General features: G+C 34.6%; 3 protein-coding genes across 5 annotated transcripts; 2 read left to right on the top strand and 1 right to left on the bottom strand.

Moving 5' to 3' along the window:
• Positions 1-549: 549 nt before the first annotated feature.
• Positions 550-8,871, bottom strand: LOC133704099 (coilin). Of its 2 annotated transcripts, XM_062128842.1 has the most exons (14): positions 8,563-8,871; positions 8,423-8,487; positions 8,069-8,338; positions 7,666-7,821; positions 5,566-5,721; positions 4,691-4,760; positions 3,954-4,031; positions 3,495-3,714; positions 3,346-3,386; positions 2,655-2,852; positions 2,322-2,393; positions 2,087-2,236; positions 1,488-1,650; positions 550-1,366 (listed from the first exon to the last, which is right to left on the bottom strand). In XM_062128842.1, exons 1-14 carry the CDS (start codon positions 8,737-8,739, stop codon positions 1,179-1,181), a joined length of 2,004 nt encoding a protein of 667 aa, XP_061984826.1. In that variant the 5' UTR covers positions 8,740-8,871; the 3' UTR covers positions 550-1,178. The 2 variants fall into 2 exon arrangements, with proteins under 2 accessions (XP_061984826.1, XP_061984827.1); XM_062128843.1 differs by lacking the exon at positions 3,954-4,031.
• A 2,556-nt stretch (positions 8,872-11,427) lies between these two features.
• LOC133705526 (protein PECTIC ARABINOGALACTAN SYNTHESIS-RELATED-like) lies at positions 11,428-17,091 on the top strand. The gene is made up of 11 exons (XM_062130783.1): positions 11,428-11,779; positions 11,861-11,911; positions 12,001-12,091; positions 12,770-12,846; positions 14,060-14,148; positions 14,632-14,751; positions 14,866-14,982; positions 15,105-15,248; positions 15,341-15,464; positions 15,558-15,749; positions 16,322-17,091. The coding sequence occupies exons 1-11, from the start codon at positions 11,507-11,509 to the stop codon at positions 16,679-16,681; spliced, it is 1,638 nt and encodes a 545-aa protein (XP_061986767.1). The 5' UTR covers positions 11,428-11,506; the 3' UTR covers positions 16,682-17,091.
• Positions 17,092-17,571: 480 nt separating this feature from the next.
• Positions 17,572-24,125, top strand: LOC133705525 (uncharacterized). 2 transcript variants are annotated; one of them, XM_062130780.1, is made up of 14 exons: positions 17,572-17,903; positions 18,829-18,991; positions 19,103-19,360; positions 19,650-19,824; positions 20,673-20,734; positions 20,819-20,982; positions 21,110-21,207; positions 21,604-21,662; positions 21,753-21,887; positions 21,972-22,216; positions 22,299-22,449; positions 22,937-23,012; positions 23,101-23,151; positions 23,769-24,125. In XM_062130780.1, the coding sequence occupies exons 1-14, from the start codon at positions 17,842-17,844 to the stop codon at positions 23,987-23,989; spliced, it is 1,920 nt and encodes a 639-aa protein (XP_061986764.1). In that variant the 5' UTR covers positions 17,572-17,841; the 3' UTR covers positions 23,990-24,125. The 2 variants fall into 2 exon arrangements, with proteins under 2 accessions (XP_061986764.1, XP_061986765.1); XM_062130781.1 differs by having other exon boundaries at positions 17,576-17,903; positions 18,850-18,991.
• Positions 24,126-26,657: the final 2,532 nt, after the last annotated feature.

Below are 26,657 nucleotides of genomic sequence, written 5' to 3'. Positions count from 1 at the left end.
TTCCCAAATTCTAGGTTGATCTGCCCTAGATGTAATAAAAGTGCTTCCATACTGTTCTGGTTTGTTTCTCAGTTTTTTTTTTTTTTTTAATTTCTTCTTTATCAAAACTCCAATGCTTAAAAGGATTAATTAGGAAATCATGTATCAAGTATTTCCCCCTCCAAACAAAGTCTATCTTTTCAATCCAGGACATTGCTTGTTTTCTAAAGAAACAGTTTTATTTTTTTTAATGGATTATTTCTTTATATAAAATATTTGATGAATTATAGTATTTGTTATGTTAAGCATCATGCCATCAAATCCAATTTATTTAAATTAATTGCAATTTGTCAAAATTCTGTACTTCTAATTCTCATAAAATTGCAAATGAAAATAAAATAAAATAAAATAAAAACTAAATAAAAAAAATCAGGTATTATTTTATAATTAATTAAAGTAATTCAAAATTCACCGAGAAACAATTTAGTAAAAAAATTGTCTAGAAAGCCTTGCACCATGCATTTTCTTCCTAAAAATTAAGAGCAGAGACAAAAAATGGAAGACCTCTCCTAGAAAATTAATCCAACTTCTCCACTGTAATTTTTGCGAGCGTAGAAGGAAAAAAATTGACACAATGGCAAATAATTCAGACCTAGAACGCATATCAGGACCAAACTCATACAAAAATTGTAAAGCAAAATCTTGCACCCCGACAGCCTCCACCTCCACCTGCGGAGCATGCAATGCAAAACGTCCATTGCCATCCCTAACCTCGAGATTTTCCTTGTGATATTAGGAAAAAGCAAACACCAGATACCAAGATGGGTCTTTCATTTGCCTCCCACAAAAGAAAAGAATAGCAATTTCAGAGTAAGCACCTATGGTAATAAACGAAGGTTATGACTTTCATGCTTTTCTAGTTCAACAACAAATCACATTCCTCCACTGAGAATGTTGTGATTGATTGAAGATCTCACACTGCATGAAGGAGATAATTGACAGAAAGGAGTTGTGCATAAAATCTCAGCCATAAATATCCCTTGCATTACATGTTTTAATTGCATCCCGAAAGCAAAACTTGGCATCATAAGTGAAATGCTCACCCACCTTGAGGTTGCAAAATTAAGTGGATGGCAAATGCACAGTTCATGCTACTCAATTCGTTTTGTGCTCTTCATATTCCATTCATCTCGTGCTCATCATATTTCGTTTTGTGCTCTTAATAAAGCAATTGTTCGACCCAGCGAGCTGCCTCTCAAGGCCTTATAGGACCATGGGCTCCTGCTTGAACTCTCAGTTTTTTTCCAACCATCCTCCTGAGATAGCAGTTCCTTCTTTGCTGTCAAAGCCTGGTTAATTTCTTCCCATGGATTACGTTTTTCATTTTCTGAAGCACAGAAAAATCAAGTGAGCTTGTTTGCATTTAACATATTGCTATCATTGCTACTTGCACTCAACCATTAACCTGATCCTTGGTGTAAAAATAGTTGGAAACTTGGAATTAATACCTTGAGCGGAAGTATTAGCTTCATGGTTATTGTTGGGACTAAAACCTGTTCCAGAATCTTGATCCCTGACATGGACTTCATTAGATCCACTAGCAACGGATTTTGCTGACTCTAGATTACCATGGCGGACAAGGCGAACCTCATGAAGTGTTGAAAACTTTATCTGTAGAAGAGCTTTAACTGTCAACCTTCTTAATTGAGAAAGACAAACAAGAAAAGATTGGCCTAAGGTTACTAAATCTATAATTCAGACAAATACAAACTTGACCGCAATTATGCCCAAGCCTTGATCTAATAACCTGAGCATAGAAGATGCAGATGCACAACCTAATCGAATTCATTTGAGCAGTTCAAAACTAAAGAAGAATACCCCAATTAATTTAGTCAGATTCCTCAAGTTTTGGGAGGCGCATCCAAATTATGCGATGGTTAAATACAAATAAATCTGCATTCACTAAACTACGACCCCTCCATGTATATAGAGAGAGAGACGCGCACACATACAGAGATGCCTCATCACAAACACTGCCCCCCCCCACCCCCCCACCCAAAAGAAAAAAAGAAAATATTCATATATAAGAAATGTGAAGCTAATATACCTCTAAAGACCCATCTTCCCCATAAGGGGATGTTTCTGGTAGTGCAGCAGATGTCTCATCATCTATCTTCTCAGGAACTACTGGATATCCTGGTACTTGGACCAGTATAACTATATTGGATTCAAGATCATATTTTGATATCTTTCCAACCTGTGCACAAAGAGAACAAGATAACTTTCATGCTCTGCCAGTAAATAATAAGTTGAACATCAGTTTTATTGAAAAAGAAGCCTACACGGTAGGATGAGAGCTCAGGGGTCCAGGACGATGACAGCTCAACTACACGATAAGCAATTACATCACCTTCCTGCAAAATTTCAAGAACAAATAGATGCTTTAGCCTCCAAACAAGAAACAAATGTGGACCATGCTCTTGCATACAACGACACTATAAAGACAAAAAAGAATTTAAGAGATCAACCAACTGACCCAGAGTAGGTCTCAAAATTTACGTAAACTAGCAGTTGCTATGACCATAGAAAGCCATTTGCCACTGTCATGTTTTTCTAAAATAGAACGTCATAGAGATCAACTCAACAATTGCAATGAAGTTTTAAAAGAAAAAAACCTTTGGCAAGCTAGCATAGAGTGGAAGCTCTTCAAAGTTGGTACAATCATATACAGGTGTCTGTTCTTCAATAGAAAGACTGCTGGAAGACTCTTTCCTGAAATTGTTATAATCATTTCTTTTACATGACACTGTTCTCTCTTTACCCCACTTTTGACCCTTCTTTTTGCTTGTTATCCCATTCCAGTGAAATGTTTCCTGAAGCAGGACATGAGAACACAAATTTAACATCAATTGAAGCTAAGAACAAGTAAGCATTATTTTACAAGGAGCATGTACAGATATTGTAAAATTTTGAAACCACAGAAGTCAGAACCTGTTGATTATTTTATAAAAACATCTATGCATATAAATCCTATTTCAAAGCAGATCCAGAATATTTATAATAAACCATTCTGCAGAATATTTAACGATCCCCTATATTCACCCTCATAAAGTATGACATACTTGTAGAGTTTGCGAGCCAAGAAATCAAGATTATAGAGATGTTTGAGCACAAACAGCTTAAAACTTACAAAAGTGAATATGGGGGAGAGCTTAAAATGCTCTGCATAAATGGTTTGCAAGTTTGACTATGAAACTTAAATGGATAAAACAAATGCTTTGGAACATATCTATCTTCAAGGTATTGATTATTCAAACATAACACAGAGAAATGCATTGAAAAATTAATTGGATAAATGAAACATACAGCGGGAATGTGATTTTGCAGCACAGCCTGATCATCACCCCCTGGAACAACAAACATGTAGGCACATCACATGATTGAATGGAGTATATACAGTACACAAAATTGTTAATCACTTGGAACAGCTGTAAGATAAAAATGTAGAATCAGACCTTTCTTGAGTGGCTCAAAGCGAATATGTCCCGGCCTTATCACTATGGGAACAACATCACCTTCTACATCACTATCTTGCTCTCCCAATTGATTGTCTTCCCTGAGTTTTTCTTCTGAAAGTTTGTGACTTCCCAATTCCGGTGATTTCTCAGCAACATTCTGAGTGTCCCTTTTAGACGATTGCTGATTGATTTTTGAAAATAACTGCATCTGATTTTGCTGTAAAATTCAAAATAATAAACAAACAGTGTAGAAGGTGACTAATTTTCCCACCAACAGCACTGATATAGATGTGGGTGTGTGTTGTGCAGGTGCATGCACGTGTGAAACTCTTAACCTAATACCTGCTCAAAGACTGTACCCATCAGCACTTGAGCCAAGCCCAAACGCGAACACAGCTATACCACATAAATACAATCACAATAACAGGGTTGAAAACCTAACGAACACCAATATACCTCTTTCTTTTCAGCTTTGAGTTGTTCCTTTAACCATTGCCTCTTGGCCTTTTTACGCCTAGCACTTCTACTAGGGAACTAACAAGAAAGGGGAATGCAAGTGTTAAAAAACACACTGGACATTCAAGTGATGAACAGGTAGAGTTTATCATGATAGAAGCAAGGTCATGTATAATATCCTGCATTTCATTACCTACCTACCTCACCTAAAATGGTTGCTTGCACAGGGAGGCCAATAGCCTTGAACTTGAGCCCATGGGTCCACTGGTCATACTTGCAAGACCTCTAGCCTCTTAAATGATAAAAATCAACTTTCAATTATGCAAACGCTCTATTCCTTTTCTTTCCAATTACCATTAAAGTTCATGTTTTCTAATTTGTCCCTTTGTCTTCTGTAAGGGAATCATAACTATGCAAGCATCCATCTTACATGGTCCTCCATGGAAAAAAGGGCAATGAATAGGGAATACATGATATTGTTTCTTCTATAGACTTTTATGAGCAAAGGACACCCATCATATTAGACTCTGACAATTTTAACTGCACAGACTCTTCCATAAATACAAGCAAATTATGGCTGTTTGCCATCAGAAAGAGAGCTGCTCTTACACAAACATACATTTACAGAACGTGTTTACTACTATGCATGGTGGTTTTAGCCAGGTTTTAATAACATTTACTTTTTTTTTTTTTTTTGGGGGGGGGGGGGGGGGGTCAGTAAAATGATAGATCAAAACCTTTTTAGATCCAGAAAGTGTATGTGGTGCATCCACACTCCCATTGCCATTTTGTTCAGGTTGGCAAGACCTACAAAGCAGGACAAAGAGATATTCAGTAAACCAAAGGAAAATGTGGAAAAGAATTGAAGACATCAAGAGCTATGAAGATGCATCTCCTCATGAACAAGCAATATTTTTGCATAGTCATGTCATATAGGAGGGGACCCATCATCATATCATGTGCTGATGTTTCTAGATAAGTCAATCATAAATTTCAAAATATGAATAGAGTTTTCGATTGGAAATTGTGGTATAGGAACTAGACAAGACCTAGAATCTTCTTCTCTCTGGATAGCATGTTCCTTAGGTCAGAAATGATCCTTGTTAACTTCATCAAGGTACATATCATTCACCACTCAACAACAAATAGACACGAACGACTATGGAAGGCTGTGTGCTCAAATTGGCAATGAAAAGACAGGATGCCTTGAAAGTCTTGCAACTAGTCTGGTGAAGTTGATTTGGAATTGGTGATCAAAACTTAGTATCAAGGATTTGGTAAAAGGGACACTTATGACAAACTTTATTTATGCCTACCTTCTGCATTTGGCTTCTTTTAAGGCAATCCTTCAATGCCGTATATAATCTTAGCCCCATTGAACAATGTTCTGGGACAGGTCATTCCCCATTCCCATTCCAAGTTCATAATGATTGAAATTCTTGGTAACTTGGACACAAAATAATACATAGCTCAAAACTTAGTGGTGCCACAAACAATGATGGGTGATGAGGAATCTCTCATAGTGAATTTGTTTTTGGAAAATCTTATATTTTGGAACCTAGTAAGGAGGAAAAACAAGATTATGCGAGAATATGGATTTTACAAAACTTACTTCTTTGCATTGCATGTAGCTTCTGTCCTCTTGCTACTTCTTTCATGTGATTTCACAATGGTCAAAGTGCCATTCTGTCCTGTGCAGACACTTGTCCCTGCATTTTCTGAAACTTCCAGACATTTTTCAGCAATAGCAGATTTATTTTTCTTCCTCCTGCAGTATAGGAATTCCATAGTTGAGTGCAAAACCAAAAGTTCCTAGATAAATTATAAAAACTGAAAAGTGCGCTTATATAAACAAAACTTACAGTTAATAAGGTGAGCTAATTGGTAGAAACAATTTTAGGGAAAAACATACAGCATTAAACCACTGAGAAACAAATTTGGTGGGAGAAAACAACACTTGAACAGCATTCAGGCACACAATTTTTGTAGTAAAGCAGTAACCAGAACATGAATGTAATCAGTATGATCATGACCAAATAACAGCCAATTGTATTTTATTCAGTACTTGTTCAAGTGTTAGGGTGAATATGATAGGGAAGCGTCTAGTAAAAAGGTAGGTTTCTAGTTTATTTGTAAAATGCATTCTTATAACCAAGCAAGTACGACAGCTTGTCAGTTTAAATAAATGCCTTGAAGTGAGAAAAGTTTCATATATAATGATTGTCTGATAGGTGAATGATATTAGCATCTGTGCAACTTATAAAGATTCCCTCGAACATTACAAATTACTGATACATTACTGTGATATTGGAAAGAATGTAACCGATAAAATGCAATAAGACAACTACTTATCTAAGTAGAAGAACATCTACAACAATTGTAATACTCGAAGTTCAACCTCCTTAGGATGAATACATGCAACAGGGTAAAGTATGAAGCATTAACATAAATGCAATTTGCCCCTGTAGCATCTAACACCAATTCTTAGAAATCTTTTAATTAGTTTTACCAAATTTTCAGAATTTTGCTGAAATCTCACGCTGCATCTCCGGTATTGAGATACATGAAAGGCCACAGAATATGCAACCGATAGAATAATAAAATGTGCTCATAAAGCTGCTTCTAGCAATGCTTCAGATTTCAATTTATCTTTTAGTTGAACGGTATCCAACAATATGTTGTGTACCACATAAGGAATCATATATGAGCTTTTCAAAGACCAAAATCACTGTGTTTCATGCAGTGATACACTTTCCATCCTTGTCTTTACTGCATGATTTAAACACCACATGTGCTAGCTTTCTTTTGCGTTACAGAAATAGTCTTAACAATGCAAACAAGGACATCATTGCATCTATACAAGGGAATGCGCTTATTTTCATGCAGCATTGAAGACTCAGAAGGGAAGCCAGTTCAAATCAGGCTTCAGCTATTGAGTAAGAAAGCTTCTTCTCTTGATGAAGTAAATGCTTCTTGAGTTTCCAACCTGTCATGATATCAATAATTGACCACATTCTTTGCAAAATATATGACCACTTCTCAGCAAAAGACACCAAAAGAAATCTCTTTTTATATTTATATAGTGACTTAACAAGAATCTTTCTACAGTGGCCATTTTATCTAGAGATTTTTTTTTGGAAATATCTCTCTCTCCATAGCATGTTCCTCAGGTTAGAAATAGCACCTTGTTAGCATCATTGAGGTACATCCCATTCACCAATGACAAAAAATAGACACAAAAATGGAAAGTTGTGGGCGCAAATTGGCAATGAAAATACAGGATGCTTTAAGAGTGTGGCAACTAGTTTAGTGAAGTTGATTCGGGAATACTGATCCAAAACATAGCGCACTCCAAAACACTGATTTTGTCACCTAGAGTCTACTTACAGTATCAACTTTTTGGGAAAAGCAACATTTACAACAAATGTTACTTAGGGACACTTATAACAAACTTTACTTATCCCTACCATATTGCATTTGACTTATAATTAAGCAATCCATCAATGCTGTATATAATCTTAGCCCCATTAGATGATGTTCTGGGATGTTTCACACCCCATTCCCATTCCAAGAGGTCATATTGATTGGCATACTTGATAACTCAGATACGAAAGAACACAGAGCTCAAAATTTAGTGGATGAATGATAGTTAAGAACCTGTGAAGGAAGTAAAAACAAGATCATGCAAAAATAAGAATTTTACAAAACTTACTTCTTTGTGTCAGGCGTGGATTTTCTACTCTTGTTACTTTTTTCATCAGCGTTAACAATGCTCAAAGTTCCATTCTGCTCTGCACAGACATCAGTCCCTACATTTTCTGGAACTTCTAGACATTTTCCAGCACTAGCAGATTTGGTTTTCTTCCTCCTGCAGCATCAAAATTCCATTACATAATGATCTTACATTTTACAAGAACTCGTTCTAGACTGCCTACTTTATCTTCAAATTTGTTTTGGACACAGTGAAATTACTAGTCAGAGTCTCTAAACCCAAAGGACTGATTCGGATACACTACCACCAGCGCAAAATGGTTGATAAGGGTTGTAGAACATAAGATATATTAAAATTGTTCATATTTTTTACTCCATTTTGAGGAGGAGCACGGGAGCCATACTTTGGGCAGCGAAGATCCTTCGATGCCTTTCTCTTCTTGGAAACTGTTTTCACCTCTGGACTATTTTCCACATCCTCCACCTCTTCAGCCACATCCTCCTCTGATTCAGTTTCATAGCCACCAGATTCCTTTTCAAATTCCTCATTTGCAAGCAGATTCGTGCCTTTAGTTACCAGTGGCTTGTCAATTATTTCCACCACATTCCAGGAATCATTCAGCCCATCATCTATCTTGATAATTTCAGTAGACGTGCTGCCTTTCTTTTTCACTCTGTTACAGACATTACAGAGTAATATAAACAGCACACGGAAAAATGATTTTAAAAACAATATATATTTTTTTAATAAAACTAACCTGATAATATCTTTGTCCTTCAAAATACAAGTAGACTCGAAAGGCGGTAATGCAAACCCTTCCATCTGTAACAAAAAGGGGGAAAAATTAAGGACTGGTGAGAGGAATTCCAGGCTGTTTTGGAGAGATTAAATACTTACGGAGAGGAGGAGGCCGTGAGGGCATGCATTGTGGAGGTCAAAAACGTGGAGGATATGGGAGGAGAGATCGGAGATGGTTTTGTGTCGGGGCTTTAAGAGAATCCAGCACTTTCTAAGTCCTTCCGTCGTCGTATTCAAAGCGTTGTCGAGCACTAAACGGAGCCTCACCGTGTCCATCGCTGCAGCGATTGAAGGGAGAGGGGGGGTTTCGAGCAGGACAGGGTTGCCGAGACCGGCAATTTTAAACCCTCTTTCTCAGTGGCTTTGGGGTTTGAAACCAGTAGACTGTCAAGTGTCGGGGTTTACAAGTGCGCGTGTACATTTTAAAACGGAACACGTAAGATTTGAGGGTTTTCTTATTTTCTTATTGTTATTATTATTATTATTATTATTACAGCATATGCCATCATCTTCGAACGACAACCAGCATGGGTCGCAAATGCATTAAAATAAATATTTATACACTATGTATTATTCATTAAATACAAATTTTGAATATCTATAACTAATCTATGGTTATTTTATACTAACTCAAGTGTTATTATAATATATATATATATATATATATATATTATTGAATAAAAAACTTATAAAAATCATGTACATGCATGTTATTGTCAAGTGTTGTGGCGTCACAAATATACATGTATATATTTTAAAATAAAATATGTAAAATTTGAGGATTTTCTTATTTTTTTTATAGCAAATGCCATCATTTACAGTCCCTGTATGTTAAAATAAATATTTATACTTTATGTATGATTTATTAAATACAAAATTTGAATATCTATAACTAATCTATGGTTATTTTATATTAATTCATGTATTATCGTTATATATATATATTATTGAATGAAAAAACTATAAATATTATATGTCTGTATACACATATGCGCACGTGGGCATATACAATATTAATGCATGTATTTTGAGTTGAGCTTTGATTAAATCTTGCTCATTTTTTTTATAAAACAAATTCAGCTGTTTATTTTTATTTATATTAATTTATCATCTTTATAGATGGATTTTTTTTTTCAGGATGATACATTCACGCATCCAGCCACATATATTTCCTAGACACAAACATAATAGATTTATAATTATGCAAACAAATTTACAGAAAATTCCACCATTTTTCATATCATTGTGTTTTTGCCCTTACAACCTTCAAGAAACCACGTAGATAATAAAGTACATTTTGATTATTTAATTAAAAACTCACAACCTCATCATTATAAAAAAAATAAAACACTATCATAATTATAGACTTTGTAGTTATAACTATTCCAATTATATTATATTATATTATAAAAGAAACTAAAAGATTTGAGATTTTTAAGAGGCGGTGAGAAAAAAAAAAGATTAAATTGAGAAAATAAAAATAATAAAAAATTGATTAAACTGAGAAAACCAGAAAAAAACTGAAAAAATCGAACCATGAAAAAAAACTGATTAAAATTTTGAAAAAATGAACGTTTCGATTTCGATTTTATAAGTCTGAAACCAAAAAAAGAAACCGAATCCAAACCGAGTCAAACCGGTTTGAACTGGTTTTTGTCCTAAAAAACTGAACCGACCGGTCGGTTTGAACCGGTTTCAGTTTTTTAAAAAAAATTTGATTTGGTTACTTTTTTTGGATAAAAACCGAACCGAACCGAAAATGATCACCCCTCATTTCGACTATGCTTTTAGAGGGTGTTTGGCAGTGTGGTAGCGGTTGCTTTTCAAATAACTTTTTGTGCTGAAATACATGCTAATTATATTTTTTTTAATTTTTTAAAAATTATTTTTAATATCAGCATATCAAAACGATCCAAAATATATAAATCATATTAAATTTTAATAAAAAAAATTAAATTTTTTTTGAGAATGCGGTTTGCACCGCATTCCCAAACACAATCTTACTCTCACATTTCAACGTTCACGTCATCATTCACTACCAAAATTTCACTTGGTCCTTGAATGCTTTCTCACTTGACACTTTTGTCATTGGTGTACTTTTTTATTTAATTCCTGCGAGTAATGCTAGCATTATTTTTAATGTTGGGATTTATTACTATTTGCACCAGATTCATCAGATAGATAAAAACCAAATCAATTCAATTAATTTTTTTTTTAGTTTAACATGGATGTCTGGATTAGCTTGTTCGCACCTCGACTAATTCTATGGACCTTGAAGTTAACGACCATATAAATCTTCGGTGGTCATCATATAAGCAACCACAAAGTTTGAACCTAAGATCACAGAGAAAGCAAACCTCTTGGTCCTAAATTTTTACTATTGAGCCACCACTTAGATGGTTTAATTCAATTAATTTTTAATCTACCCTCAAGAGAATAATAGAAAGATCAAGGATTAAGATTGATATTTAAAACAAAATCAAAACATCTTCCTACTTACCTTGTTTAAATGGTGTGGTAAAGTTCATCTAGATCTTTCAAGTTTTACTTTTTTAATATTCCTTGCCTGTTTTTAAAACTTTTTCATTTTAATCCTTAAATTTATTTTTTTCATCCCAACCTTAAATGTTTATAAAAAATAGAAAAAAATCATAAAAACAGCGAGACAAAACTCTCCAATTGCTAAATTATCACTATCAATAGCCATGATCTTGATGTCATTTGATTTATTTTAAAAAAAGTATTCAATATAGGTTGTTTTTAGTGGGATTTAATTTTTTTAATTTGATTTTAATTTTTTTTCTTTTTAAAATGTGTTTTATGATACATAATTTCTCCCGTAGTATATAAAATGACCGGAAGGTCCCAAGTATTTTTTACCTTGAATCTCAAATTTCAATATTTTTTTATCCAAAAAATGAAAAAAAAAATATAAATCTTTAAATTTCATTTTAGTAATAGAGCAATTATCCCGATTATTATCTAAACTTGAGACGGTTCACCATCACCACCCGCGGAGCTGGCTTACAGTCCAAAGAGAGCGATGGTGGAGCTGAGGCACTCGAGCTCGCTTGGAGCTCGAGCCTCTTCTTCCCCAATGAAGCGTGACGAGGACGCCTCCCCTCTCATCCACGGTAGCACTCACGACGACGATCACCGCCATCAATTTTCCAGAGATCGTGACCGTCCCTTTTGTTCTTTTCTCAGTGACGATCCTAGGGTTTTTTCTCCCCTAAACTCCAAGATCTCCTTAATCTTGATTTCTATCTTTGTTATTGTCGGATTAATCTCCGCTTTCTCCATCTTTAATCGATTGGTGAGTTTTTGGATTTCGATTTTGAAATTTGTTTGCGTTTTTGTTTAACTTTCACTGCTAATTTTTTTATTGTCTTTGTAGAATGCTCCATACCTGTGTAAGAAAGATGGCATTGTTCTTCATTGTCCGCATGTAAGTTCTTGAAATTTTCTCTCTTTTTGCCTCAATTTACAGTTCTTGATTAAAGTATGCCAGCTTATATAACAGCTTCTATATTTTAGGTAAAGGAAGCCCCTTCACTTTGGGAAAATCCAGTCTCCGCCACAACCTCTTGGAAGCCTTGTGCTGAGCGCCGCGATGATGGGATATCAGGTGATTTTATCATGAAATCAGTAGTTTAGCCCTAGATATTCACGTTGACTAGATACAAAATTGATGTGGGTGTGAAATCTAAGTTCTCAACACAACTGTACCTGGTAGTCTAGCCCAGCAATACTAATGTCCACATGGTGTGATCCCGTCCTTTCATTTTATTCTCGGTTCCAATTCACAACCATTTTGTTTGTGAGCATTGATGAACAGAGATATGAAGGTCGAGCCCCCCTTTGGGCTCTTGATGCCACCTATCACATGGCCCCTCTAACTCCCTTGAATTCTTGACGATCACCTGCAAGCTTTGATGTTTTTTACCTTCTTGTTATTACAACCTGTTCCATTTTTTTCAATAAAGGAATTTAAAAGCCCTCTGTTGTTTGTCCGTTTGTGCCTTTACAACTTCAGGAATAAAAGTGTTCTGTAATCTGTAATAGAAATGTTCTAGGCAATAAAAAAAAGCCAGTTCGCATACGGAATTTAGAAGAAACTTGTGCTGTTTAACATTTAATGCTATATTTCCAGTTTACATATCCACAGATATAGGAAATCGCAGTTGTATGTCGTGTTGTTGGAAAGATCAGCATGAATTAAATCTAATTGTGAAATCAACTTTCTTTCTTCTCATCCATTCATTTTATCTGTTTTAACTCTTTGACTTTTCTCTAATTTTTGCAGATCTGCCTCCTGAAAATGAAACAAATGGTTATATATTTATCCATGCAGAGGGTGGTTTGAATCAGCAAAGGATTGCTGTATGGATTCATTCTCTCAAATAGTATAATTATGCAAGTTCTCTGTGTTTTTTGTTTTTTGGTTTTGAATTGAAAATCACAGCAACCCTTCCCCTCCACCTACCCCCATCCACAAGAAGGAAAAATAAAATAATTTGTGAAATGACTGGGTCTTGTGGTTCTTTATATTTTTATTTGAGAAATTGTCATTTGCTTCCTTTTCATACTCCCCCCACATTCAAAGCAAGGAGTTGCATGAACCTTGAGAATCTATCCCTTCATCCTCTGCATGGCCTAATGTGTCACGGAACCACATGGTTCTGTCATGCTTGACCTATCTCAAATCTCTTAAGACTTTTGTTGTTAAATATGTAGTCTTAACCCTGCAAGTGATATATATTTTTTGTTTTTAAAAAAGGAAACTAATTATAGATTGTGATGTAATTTATCTACCCAAATCCCATCTTTTCTAATGCAATTCACTATTGTGTCTTCCCTTGCTGGCCATGGCCACAGAATAGTTGGCATGCTGCACAATGTCCTTAAGGATAATAGAATTCCAAATAACTAGAGTTAGCTCCTATTTAGCTGTAATATGGGGCATTTATTTCATATTTGGGGAAATCTACCTAACAGGACCCAATTCATGCCACAAGGTACACATTAAGGAGGTTGACCTTGCTAAGACACTTTTAAGGTAGCGTCTAATTATTGTCTCATGACAAAAGAGACGGAGACAAAGAAGACATGATTCTTTGTACCTTTTGGTTTCAGAGTACAAAAACACGCTCCAAAACTGACCTACAGATTTATTTTATATCCATGTCTATTCAACCAAACACATTTTTGTCTCTTTTGTATCTATTCCTTCTATTTTGTGACACTAACCATATGCAACCTAAGTGATCACTTCACTTAGAATCCTTTGATCTTAGTATAATGTATGTTAGTTTGGTAGGTCAAAAAATTAAAATATCTGAACTAGGTGGTTTCTGATACTCCCTTTTTTTCCAATCAATTGTTAATATTTGATCTTGGTAATTTTGCTGGTTTGATAATTAAGTTTTCTTTTTTTTTTTCTCCTTACCTCTTTATGTTTAATCAAATTAACTTCCAGTAGTAAATTTTCATAAACAAATTATGCTTGTTTTTTCCACTTACTTACCAAGCAACAAGCTTTAAAGTGATTGAATTAGACTGGATATATGCAATGCCACCCTTGTTTTTAATGCAGATATGCAATGCTGTAGCAGTGGCCAAAATAATGAATGCCACCCTTATTTTGCCTGTTCTGAAGCAGGATCAGATTTGGAAAGACCAAACGTAAGCCAAAATTCTTATGCATATAATAGCATTGATACCTAGAGCTTACGTCTTGCAACATTCTTATAATGTAAAATGTTTGTTTTTGTTTCTCTTTCTCTTGATTCTGTCTTTAACTTCGAGACTTAAGAAATAATGTTTCTCAAGTATAGCGTTGCTCCTCATATCCCTTATTAAGGTCTTCCGGCACACTAACCGTTCCTGCTGTTTTTTTTGAAAAAAGAAGAAAAAATCAGTTGGAAATTGATGTGATTCTGATGTGCACTCAACAAATATGTATATTTTGTGGCTGTATAATTGTCTGAAATAGGTTCATTTGACTTTGGCATAATTACTAGTATATGTTTTGCTATATTTCATTCTCTTGCTAAACTTTGTCACATGTGCGGTTATATTAATGAGTTAGGTTGTATCCTCTGTTCACAAGCCATCTTTTATGATTTTAGAAACTTAAATACCTGCTTTTTAACAAAATGTCTGCAGGAAATTTGAAGACATTTTTGATGTTGATCACTTCATTGACTATTTAAAGAATGATGTACGGATTGTTCGTGATATACCCGAGTGGTTTACTGACAAATCAGAGTTATTCACAAGCATAAGGTTTGATTTTTGTGTTCTTTATCATTTTCTCATATTATGTACATTCATGTGTGGACTCCAATTTGTTGTGACTAGCATTGATTATTTGGAAACAAATTGCCATTTATGTTATAGACGAACAGTGAAAAACATTCCAAAATACGCACCTGCTCAATTCTACATAGACAATGTACTGCCTCGAATCAAGGAAAAGAAGATAATGGCCCTAAAGCCTTTTGTTGATCGGCTCGGGTAAGTCGTGGATGTCTTGCATCTTTGGGGCACTAGGCTCAAAATTTTGCTTTTGTCAAGGGAAAAATAATTGTTGTATTTTTTTTTAATCTGTTTATTTTCCTTATTTGTTTATGTTGTAGATATGATAATGTTCCTCCAGAAATCAACAGGCTAAGGTGCAGGGTGAATTATCATGCTCTGAAATTTCTTCCTGAGATAGAGGAGATGTCTGATTTATTGGTATCAAGGATGCGAAACCGCACAGGAATTTCAAATCCATTTATGTATGTGACATTGTAATCTGAAGTTGACTGGGCTTCTTTCCGATCATTGTTAATTCGAAGTTTAGTGGTGCTGAAAGTTATTTATCATACAGGGCTCTTCATCTTAGATTTGAAAAGGGGATGGTAGGTCTATCATTCTGTGATTTTGTGGGGACAAGGGATGAGAAAGATAGAATGGCAGAATATAGAAAGAAAGAGTGGCCTCGACGGTATAAGGTGAGTTATCATGCATCATAAGCTTTTCTGGTTTTAGTCAGAAACTAAAACAAGCATGGATGCATCATAAGTTTTTGGTGATTTATCATGCAGAATGGTTCCCATCTATGGCAACTGGCCCTGCAAAAACGGAAGGAAGGACGGTGCCCTCTTGAACCCGAGGAAGTAGCTGTGATTCTTCGGGCTATGGGATATCCTAAGGAAACTCAGATTTATGTAGCTTCTGGCCAGGTTTATGGTGGACAAAACCGAATAGCTCCACTAAAGAACATGTTCCCAAGCCTGGTAAGGCCTTTGATTCTGTTTCTTTGCTCCCCCTCACCATTGATGAAGTGACTAAACATGTTTTATGAAATGATTTCCATCTCTCTTATCTGCTCATACTTTGTCCCCAGCATATACATCCAATTGATGCTTTTAAGATGGAAAATTGTGTATAAATTCCACATGTATAATATTGCAGCCATGGGCAACCCCATCTCATTATGCCTTTGATTCAATACCATTCACATCGGTTCCTCACTGATTGCCAGAGATATAAAAAGGAAGAATGCTTTCCAGTTACTGAAATATCCAGGCCTGCATGAATACAATGCTTAGGAGTGTATTTCTATGTGTGTTATACCATTGGAGAAGAGAATTTCATTTTTCATTGGGATGGGAAGCTGAATGGTTTTGCATGCTCAATGTTTAGGATATTGAGAAAACAAAGCACCCGTAGCTGTGATCGTTGGCTTAGTTTTTGTAGTTGCCTTTTTTAAAAATGCCTAGCCTGTGAGAGGACCCTTTCAAAGTGAATTTTCTTATAAAAAGTTTGATGTTTTAACCTCATATATGACTCCAAGGTTTTCTGACAGGTAACAAAGGAAGAGCTGGCAACCAAAGAAGAGTTGGATGGATTCAGGAAGCATGTGACAAGCTTGGCAGCCCTTGACTTCCTGGTTTGCCTCAAGTCTGATGTTTTTGTGATGACCCATGGAGGCAACTTTGCTAAATTGATTATTGGGGCCCGTAGATACATGGGTCATCGTCATAAATCCATAAAACCAGACAAGGGGCTAATGTCCAAATCTTTTGGAGACCCGTACATGGGCTGGGCGACTTTTGTAGAGGATGTGGTTGTCACTCACCAGACACGAACTGGATTGCCAGAGGAGACTTTCCCTAATTATGACCTCTGGGAAAACCCCCTGACTCCTTGTATGTGTAGAGCCTGACTGCATATCGTTTTGGATGCATCACGGAGAGTTCATTTTCAGGAGCATGTCCTGAAAGAGCCAAAACCCTGTAATTTCAGAACTATATTTTACCTGGAACGAAGAAATTTGAACCAAGCGGCTTAAAGGTAAGAATATGGGAAGAACTAGAGGAATATGATCTGCACAAATAGGTGCTGGCTAGCTGTACCAGGAATCGGGCATGTGGTTGGATGACTCAAGCCTTTTTGCAGGCACTCAGCAGTTTAGTCTCCAGGCCAAAAAAGATGAGCAGGTGTGCCGAAGACTGAGACATTTTTTTCTTTTCTTTTTGGTCTATTTATTTATTGTAATTGCAAGTTAAAATTTGTAAGTTGATAGCTAATGCTTATGGAAATATCGAGGGAAATAGAGAAGACAAGGTACTGGTATCCCTGTGAAGAATGCTTTACTATCGATAATTTTTTAAAAATATTTTTTTTATTTCTAAAAATTATTTTTTATATTAATAAATTAAAATGATATAAAAATATTAATTTGAATTTTAAAAAATAATTTTTTTTGTTTTTGTTTTAAATATTTTTTAAATGTAAAAACTGGAATGGAAGGATAGGCTAGTTGTTGAGTTGGTATTTGAAGGGTTGTTTTTTAAAATATTTTTTTATTAGAAATATATTAAAATAATATTTTTATATTTTAAAAATTTTATTTTTAAGATAGTATAGGAAATAATATAAAAATATAAAAAAATTAATTTTTTTAAATATTTTTAAAACAAAAAATAAAGCTGTTGATAAGATTAACTATTACCTAACTTTTTTATTTAAAAAAAAAAACAGGAGAGGTTTACAGATTTTTATAACAGACAGGAGAAGTGACTCAAATTTTGACACTTCACTTGTTTCTTCTTATCAACTAAACCAGACAACGCCGTCTAATTTTTTATCTTCTTAAAGTATACAACTAGAACTTATGATTCCGTCAAGTAGAGTAGAAAAAGACAAGAGGGAGGATTTCAATTCCCGATACCCAACACGGTACCATCACCGGCAAATTAAATAAGAAAAAAAATAGATTATCCTCCCGTCCATTATGAAAGTCAAGTACTAACCGTCCTTCGAAAAACCTGATGGTGCATTTGCATTTCATTGATCATCAAGAAGAGCTGAGAACTCGGGATTATGGCTATCCTACCACGCACCTCTCTGTCTTTCTTCTTCTTCTTCAGTTTCTCTCTTTACAGGTGCTTTTCTGTCTCTCTCTTTCTCATAATTGCTTATCAATCAACCATCGTGAACAACCTAGAACCTGAAAATTCTTCTTCCTTTATATAAATTTTTGAACTCTTTGTGTGAATTGCCAGATTCTATATAGAAACTTGTTTGAGTAAATTTCCCTTTTCTGGCTTTGAAATTTCTGATATATTACTGCCATCTAGCTTGGTTTACCAAGTTTAAATTTACTATATTGTTGTGTCTTTGACAACTCTCTTGTACTTGCTAGATGTTTTTTTTTTCATGAGGTTACCAAATCACACACACACGCACACCCCACTCTCTTTCCAAATATATATATATGTGTGTGTGTGTGTGAATTCCTTGTATTTTGTATTAAGTTTCCGTATATTTGTATTTAATTGTGGTATATACGAATGATTTCTATAGATGGTATGATGCCATGATGCATTTGTAGACCAGGGTATGTTTACTATATAATGAACGCCTTCTCTCCCTGTCCTAGATAGTTAGGCAGAAGGGTTGTGTTTGGATTTCAGTATACCAAAACAATGACGACCCTACTGCTGAGCTCTCTGTTCTCTTCATGTTTGGTTCCTTCGGTTTTTATTTTTACAGGTGCTTCTCTTTCTACGTTTCTTCTATTCACTGCTGTTATAATTAACATAGGAGATGTTCTGGTAGAATTCCAGAGTTTGTTGTAAACTTCCTTCGCTGGTTTTGAAATAAGAAAACCCTTTTTACATCTGATTATTGGAAGCAAGGCAATTACTTTCGAAGTTGCTGACTAGACAATGCAATTACATTGTCAAATTTTGGTACATAGATGTCCATATTGAATTGAAGAACTCATAATTATGTTTCATTTTGTCTATCTCATAAATGTTCCAACTGTTCTGAAGGTTTTCTTGACTAAATCTGTGAACTTAATAGTACATACAAAACACATGTTAGGGTATCATCTCAACCTGAGCGTGCTAGCTTTCCACCTCGAGGTTGGAACTCTTATGATTCCTTTTGCTGGATTGTTTCTGAAGAAGACTTCCTGCAAAGTGCCGAAATCATCTCTCATCGTCTAAAGCCTTATGGGTATGAGGTATGAATATGGTTGATGACTACAATCAACTTTTTTAATTACTTGATCAGTATGAGAATGGAAAAGTTTACTGACATGGAGGTTGTCTTTTATCTGTTCAAATTCATGTAGTATGCAGTGATAGATTACCTCTGGTATAGGAGAGATGTTCCAGGTGCTTCAACAGATTCTCGTGGATTTGATGTAATTGATGAATGGGGGAGGTTGATCCCTGATCCAATCAGATGGCCCTCATCCAAGGGGGGTAGAGGGTTCACAGAAATAGCCAAGAAAGTTCACGGCATGGGTTTGAAGTTTGGGATTCACATTATGAGAGGATTAAGTAGACAGGCATTTGATGCGAACACCCCTATCTTGGATACTACCAAGGTAAGTTTGGGATTCACGTTATGAGAGGATTAAGTAGACAGGCATATGAATATATGATGTGAACACCCTCATTTTGGATACTGCCAAGGTATTGCTCCTTGTTATCAATGAGGATTCATTCTTCTCTCTTCTCTCTTTTCTATTTTCCCCCCCTCAGGAAAAATTTTTCTTCTTGTTTCCTTCACAAGCTCAGATTGCACAGTCCTGCAAAATCTATCATCATAAAAAGTAGACTGGTCAGGTGAAAGGTGAAATGTAAGACATAATGCTAAAATTCAATTTCTATTAGGGAGGTGCTTATGAAGAGTCTGGACGACGATGGCGGGCAAAAGATATAGGGATCAAGGAGAGGTCTTGTGCCTGGATGCCACATGGTTTCATGAGTGTAAATACTAAGTTGGGAGCAGGAAGAGCCTTCTTGAGGTCACTTTATGAACAGTATGCCGAGTGGGGTGTTGATTTTGGTAATTAGTAATTAACTGAAATCTGCATTTTTCCATCTTTCCCAACACATTAACAAGTCTATGAATCCAACAGGGTGCATCTCAAGTCTCAACATTCTCTAGAGAATGAATTTTCTCTTTCACTTCACTTATTAAGAATGGTAAAATAATTTGTCAAAGCAGCATTGCAGCTTTCGAGAACCGTTTGCATTGTTGGAAGCATGAATGAAGTATTGTTCTGTAATAATGTAGGAAATATATGTTGAAGGTCTTGGAAGGACCCAATAGTAACAATGCAATGAGTCAAATAGAGCTTTGACCTCTTCAAGCATCCTAAGCTTGAACTAGGCTTAGGTCAAGCTTCTTATGGTTTATTTGAAAAAAATCCTCCAAAATTAATCTTGAGCTCAAGGTTGTTAACTCAACAAAGAAATGGAAGTACAAATTCTAGATACACAGGTCATATTGACAAAACTATTACCAAACCTATAGCTGTATAGATATAGATTATTATGGAAAGAAATTACAAAAAAAGAATTTATTTCTGAAAAGATTGACCTCTATAGCTTTATTTTTAGGATGCTTAGTTGCCCTGTTTGTGCTGAATGTGTTTGTACGTTTAAAATCAAGTTAATCTGTTATGGAGTTGAGCTTAGAACTGGTAATGGACAATTTGCTTGGTTTTCTGCTCTAAAATCTAAATCAAGTCAGAAATTAAAAGTTTTGACTGGCATTTATTACAAAATTGTGAATTCCGTCCAATTCAGTCTTCCCTCCTGTTATTTATACCTCTAGGATTTCCGAGTGGCTTCACGTCAATCTCTCTATTTTAATAATTTTTATATTCTTTGCTTCTCTTTTATTTGCAGTGAAACATGATTGTGTATTTGGTGATGACTTGGATGTAGATGAAATAACGTTTGTGTCAGAGGTATACAGCATTTTTGGTGCATAAATTTTACCTCTTCAATCTTTTCTGAATAGTTATGGTGATATATGAAGAGCACTTGTTTAGGTTCTGCAAAAGCTTGATCGTCCCATGCTGTATTCTTTGTCTCCTGGAACCAGCGCGTCACCAACCATAGCAAAAGATATAAGTGGATTGGTAAACATGTACAGGGTCACTGGGGATGATTGGGATACATGGGGAGACGTTGCAGCTCATTTTGATGTTGCAAGGTGGATCTAAGTTTTCAAGCAAAATAAGAGCTTAAAATTCAAATTACATGTAGATTGCCCTCTCTAATTGGTGTTTTTCTTCTATTCTTCCATTTTTTTGATGTGATGTCTTGTTCTTCTGCTTCAGGGACTTCGCTGCTGCTAATAAGATTGGTGCCAAGGGCTTGCTGGGGAGGTCATGGCCTGACTTAGATATGCTACCCTTGGGATGGCTTACAGATCCAGGTGAAAAGTTAGCAGATTCTTCTTTTTAATTCTAGCACTTTTTAAATGAAGCGATGGAACGCTTGCTGTTACATGGTGGTAGCAAAATAGCATAGCTTGCATAGGTCCATGCACTTGAGTGTTGATCATGTTAACTAACAGTAACAAAAACACATCCTAGTAACAACTTCATTGAAAAGTGATGCATCTGGACCAGTTTTTACCTTGGGTCTAGGGGTTTGCAACTTAAATTGCAGAGTATTCATGATTACTATTAGGAGCTACTTTAGCTTTTGCTCAAAAAGATGTAGAAAAAAAATATTGTGACATTTCCTTTCTTACAGCTTAAAAGTGTTTAAAAAGTTCCACTAAAAAGAACAAAAATTTGAATAATCACATTGCTTTTCTGCATCCTAGGTTCTAACAGGGGACCATACAGAAAGTGTAACCTTAATCTAGATGAACAAAAAACTCAGGTATGTATATGCAACTCTAAATGTGTGTCAGTCCAATGTAATAAATAAGCTTTTTTTATTGATGACTTGATACAAGTTTTTTCTTTGCAGATGACTTTGTGGGCAATGGTCAGATCCCCTCTCATGTTTGGAGGAGATGTTAGAAAGCTTGATGAGACCACATACAGTTTAATCACGAATCCCTTTGTTCTGGAAATAAATTCTTTTAGCACGAACAATATGGAGGCATGTGAAACAATGTTTTTTTTAGAGGCCTTTGGAATATTAACTGATTTTTTTTCCTGATATATCATCACATTGCACATGCAGTTTCCTTATGTTACTGGTACGAAGGGTTCTGTACATGAAACCATGGCTCACAGCCAACGATCAAGAAAATGTTTGAAGGAAGTTGTATCACGTACACGGTTTTTGGGTCTCACTAGCTGCAATAATCCCAAAGTTAATGGATGGTTAGTTGAAGCTCTTGACGATCTTGACCAGATATGCTGGAAAGAGAACGTGCGAAGCCACGAACCTTTATGCCTATACAAGCGAAAACCTCTTTTGGCTTCGTAATCTCTTTTACCCTCCTTAGTTGTTCCAAACAACAGACTATTATTATGACATCCTCTGATGCTGTGAATGGAAATGTAGTGATGAACAGTTAATTTACAATCAAGGAGAGCTCCATTTATTAGCCAGTGATGGAATGGAGTTTTGCCTGGATGCTTCTTCAAGACAGAAGCGTACTTCAAAAGAACTAAAGAGCAGTTCCTTCTCCCCCTGCAGATCAGATGCCAATCAGGTATCTCTTCATTCACAATTCCCTAATTTCTAACGAAGGCACAGGAGCTAGTTTCCTGTACAATTTTAGTGGAACACAGAGAAGACAAATGTCACTTTCTTGCAGAATCATGTATAAATTGACCGCAAACAATTAACAAATACATAAAGTAGGAAACTATAACTGTCTGATTGTTGAAGCTCCAAGTTATAATGTCATTATTTAATTAATGGTTATAATTATCATCATATGAGTGATACTTGAAGGCACAGGAGCTAGTTTCCTGTAAAATTTTAGTGGAAAACAGAGAAGACAGATGTCACTTTCTTGTAGAATCATGTATAAATTGACAGTAAACAATTAACAAATACATAAAGCAGGAAACTATAACTGTCTGATTGTTGAAGCTCCAAATTATAATGTCATTATTTAATTAATGGTTTTGCCAGAATGGTTATAATTATCATTATATGAGTGATACTTGAAAGCAAACTCTCAATTTCAACAGATGTGGGAGTTAAACAATAATGGATCCCTTATCAGCAGCTATTCTGGTCTATGTGCAACTGTGAACTCAATTGACGGTAATATGCTAGAAGTTCAAGCTGATTTTCTACATGTTCATTAAGGGCCACTCGATGATTTTTCCTTGCCATGTTAATATATATGCAGCTCATGTTGGTAACAGTGGAGTTCGCTCTTGGATTGCCACTGGAAGAAAAGGTTTGATGCCCTCCAAACTCTCGATAAATTTGGTTTCAATGTCACCATTCCTTGGCAGTATTTTTAAAAGAACCCAGAGAAGTTTGTGGTTTAATGAGAAACTTGATCCCTAGGATGATTTTCCATTTCTTGATGAGTGTGTTCCCATTTTTGTTGAAGTTTTGTCAGAGGTGAGACTCAAACAAGAGACCTCAACCTTCTTGCCTACGCAAGAGTACCACTGAGCTACATGCTTACTGGTTACCCCCAAGATGATTATGATCGTTCCCCTTGGTGAAGGGAAGCTATTTAAATCGAACTGTTATGTTTTTCCATGTATCTGGGGTGGAAAATAGTCTGCTCAATATCAATATTCATGCCTTCATTTATTATTGTTGTTGGGCGTCTATGTTTATTTTAGAAGTTCCAAAATGCCTCATTCAAAAAGGAACGATCTTCTCCTCTTAGCTGCCAGCTTGTTTGTCTAGTATGGCACTCTGGTAGCGTCTAACCATACCTATGAATTATGATTGATAAGTAGCATGCCTACAGTCATTGATCTGAAAACTCTTAGGGCATACTGCATATGTATCTATTTCTCATAATACATCAATGCCTTCGCCTTTCTGTTTACTCAGGAGAAATTTATGTCGCACTTTTCAATCTGAACTCGGTGAAGACAGTAATATCAGCGAAGACATCAGACATGGCTAAGGTACTTCCTGGGAGAAACTTTAATGGGACATCATGCCACGGCAGAGAAGTTTGGAGTGGAAAAGATTTTGGAATAATAGAAGATTTAATATCAATGGAGGTAGAGGTGCATGGTTGTGCATTGTTCGTCCTCAAATGTCTCTAGTGTAAGCCGACACGGCAGAGTTTGTTTCCTTGCCATCCCTTTCTTTTCCGTTTCTTCTTCACTCTCTGTTATTGTATTAGCGAAAAGAAGAGGTGGCTGTTGTGTCCAAGGCAATGAAGTTAAGTTCCATTTATAAGTTGTAGCAGCCAAAATTTGATAACTGTTTTTAAAATGTTTTTTTTAAAAAAATATATTAAAATAATATTTTTTTATTTTTAAAAAATTGCATTGCAAAACAATCAAAAAGATATAAAAAATAATTTTAAAAAATAAAATTTTAGAGAAACAAACACTTCTCAAACACTAATTGCTCGTTTGGTAACGTGGCTGCGAGTGAGGTTCATTCATAGCCATGTTAATAAACGTTTGGTAACTAAAATAAAAGTGTTTTCAATGGGTAGAACCCACATGGCTCACCCGCAACCACATTAATAAACGTTTGGTAACCAAAATAAAAGTGCTTTCAGTGGGTAGGATCCACATGACATCGCAGGTTTCGGAAAACAGTGCAATTAATTGATTTCATTTGCACTATTCACGTTAAAGTGAACAATTTTTTTTTGTTTGTAAAAAAAAAAGTTTTAGGTAAATTAAATTTACTCGTACTGTAATCTCAATTTTATTTCTGATAATATTTTATCTAATTTTATTACACGCTCAAAAAATTAGGAAAACTGTAGATCTTGTCGAATGAATTTTGTACGTAATGAAATTGTAAATTTTTTTTTGAAAAAAATTAGTTTTACTCGAAAAACTAGTATTTAATATTATTTAATAACATTACATAAATTAGAAGGATATCACATGATGATGTAGTATTTGTGGAATTTGATCGCAATTCCAATTATGTTCTTGCCAGGTCCGACCCAGTTAAAAAAATTTTAATTTTAATTTTAATTTTAATTTTAATTATGTTTTATTAAAAAAATTAAAAGGATATCGTTTGATGACGTAACAAAAAATTCAGTTTTTATTGTTGTGTGCTTAAGAAATCATGAAAAATATAGTCATTGTTGGGTAGATTTTATATGTGATAACATTGCATATCGTTCAATGGAATAATAAAAAATATTTGATATCAATATTATTTATTTCATGATGTAATAATGGTAGTTAAATTTACAATATTTAAATTAAATAATTATTTTATAACCTTAATTTGAAAAACATTTTTTTAACCAAACATATTAAACTATTTTTTGTTCAATTTCAATTCCAACTACAGTTTTAACTAAATATATATTTTTTCAAACTAATTTTAATTAAAAAAATTTTTGTAATTTTTTTTTAAATTATAACCAGTAACTACAGTACCAAACACACTTATTAATGTGTGAGGATGATTTGCCACTCTCCTTGTATCCTTCGATGGACTTTTATAGTGTGGTTGCGGGTGCTTTTCAAATAGCTTTTCGTGCCGAAATGCATGCCAATGATGTTTTTTTATTTTTTTAAAATTATTTTTGATATTAGCATATCAAAACGATCCAAAAGGTACAAACCACACTTAATTTTAGCAAAAAAAAAAAATTTAAATTTTGACGAAACACAGGTACAAACGTGCGTACCAAATGTTGTCTTAGACAGCAGAGAGCATACTTGCAAATCCGATCCGGGGATGTTTTAAATTCTTTTTTTCTTTTATTAACCCGGCCCAAGCCGATCCGGGTTGTTTTATTAACAGCTACACCGGGAAGGTTATGCAGGTAAATAACCATTAAAAAGCATCAGGAGATATTGCTTGCTCAGGGAGGGCGGTGTTTCTCGGAGTTCTGCTTTGGTTTTTAGATGTTTTGTAGAGGTATTTTTTTTATTTTTAAAATATTAAATTAATTATTTTAGTGTTTTTGATGATTTTAATGTGTTAGTATTAAAAATAAAAAATTATTTAAATATATTGTCGAAGTTAAAAAAAAAAATCAAGGAGTCGTTGATAGAATTTTTTGAACGAGAAAGAAACAAACGAAAAAATATGCACTGACAAATGAGAGAGAAAAGGATAATGGTGGGTGGAGAGGTGATGGTTGCTTAGGTGTGTATTTTTTATGAGTCTTAACTTGTTTTTTTTTTTAAATATTTTTAAGTTTTTTGAAAAATATTAAAATAATATTTTTAGTTGTTTTTTTATATTTTTAATATACCAATGTTAAAAATAAAATAAAAATATTATTTTAATATATTTTTAATTAAAAAAATATTTTTTAAAAAATACTATAAATTACAATACTAAATATTTTAAAAATTATTAGCATGGGTTAATAACGTGGGTTACTAGTTGCAAATTAAACATTTTAAGTTTTCTCAATTTAAAAATAATATAATTAGTTTTTGTTAGGCATGATGTTTTTTATATTGTTTTTTATTTTAAAAAATATTAAATTAAAATTTTAATTTTTTATAATCTTATCGTATCAATGTTAAAAATGTTTTTTTTAATATATATTTTTTAAATTAAATATACTTTACAAAAAAGCTTAGTCACATGGAAAAGTTTACTACTTTACTTTAAAGCCCAAGTGAATCTTCCCCGTTAAGAAATCCTGAAAAGTTACACAAGCTGGGTGAGCTCCTAGGCTCCTAGCCTACTAGTCAATGCGTCTGCGCAGCTAGCATAGCAAAGCTACCCGCCCTTCTCCACCAAAAATAAAGGTGGAGATTCCAAAGAGCA

The sequence above is a fragment of the Populus nigra genome, chromosome 10 (genome assembly GCF_951802175.1).
Source record: "Populus nigra chromosome 10, ddPopNigr1.1, whole genome shotgun sequence".
Classification (NCBI taxonomy): domain Eukaryota; kingdom Viridiplantae; phylum Streptophyta; class Magnoliopsida; order Malpighiales; family Salicaceae; genus Populus; species Populus nigra.
The sequence above is the reverse complement of the archived record's forward strand: the minus strand, read 5'-3'. Positions and strand labels throughout refer to the sequence as shown.

What these genes read in the sequence shown, in the direction of transcription:
- LOC133704099 (XM_062128842.1), bottom strand. Translation starts at nt 8,739, where the DNA reads ATGGACACGGTGAGGCTCCGTTTAGTGCTCGACAACGCTTTGAATACG. An exon ending in CACTTTCTGGATCTAAAAAG is followed by an intron (nt 4,032 to 4,690) that starts GTTTTGATCTAT and finishes CTTTCTTGTTAG; the next exon opens with TTCCCTAGTAGAAGTGCTAG. An exon ending in TCAAAGCTGAAAAGAAAGAG is followed by an intron (nt 3,715 to 3,953) that starts GTATATTGGTGT and finishes TGAATTTTACAG; the next exon opens with CAAAATCAGATGCAGTTATT.
- LOC133705525 (XM_062130780.1), top strand. Translation starts at nt 17,842, where the DNA reads ATGGCTATCCTACCACGCACCTCTCTGTCTTTCTTCTTCTTCTTCAGT. An exon ending in TTCAGTTTCTCTCTTTACAG is followed by an intron (nt 17,904 to 18,828) that starts GTGCTTTTCTGT and finishes TGAACTTAATAG; the next exon opens with TACATACAAAACACATGTTA. An exon ending in AACTGTGAACTCAATTGACG is followed by an intron (nt 23,013 to 23,100) that starts GTAATATGCTAG and finishes ATATATATGCAG; the next exon opens with CTCATGTTGGTAACAGTGGA.
- LOC133705526 (XM_062130783.1), top strand. Translation starts at nt 11,507, where the DNA reads ATGGTGGAGCTGAGGCACTCGAGCTCGCTTGGAGCTCGAGCCTCTTCT. An exon ending in CCTTTTGTTGATCGGCTCGG is followed by an intron (nt 14,983 to 15,104) that starts GTAAGTCGTGGA and finishes TTTATGTTGTAG; the next exon opens with ATATGATAATGTTCCTCCAG. An exon ending in GGAATTTCAAATCCATTTAT is followed by an intron (nt 15,249 to 15,340) that starts GTATGTGACATT and finishes TTTATCATACAG; the next exon opens with GGCTCTTCATCTTAGATTTG.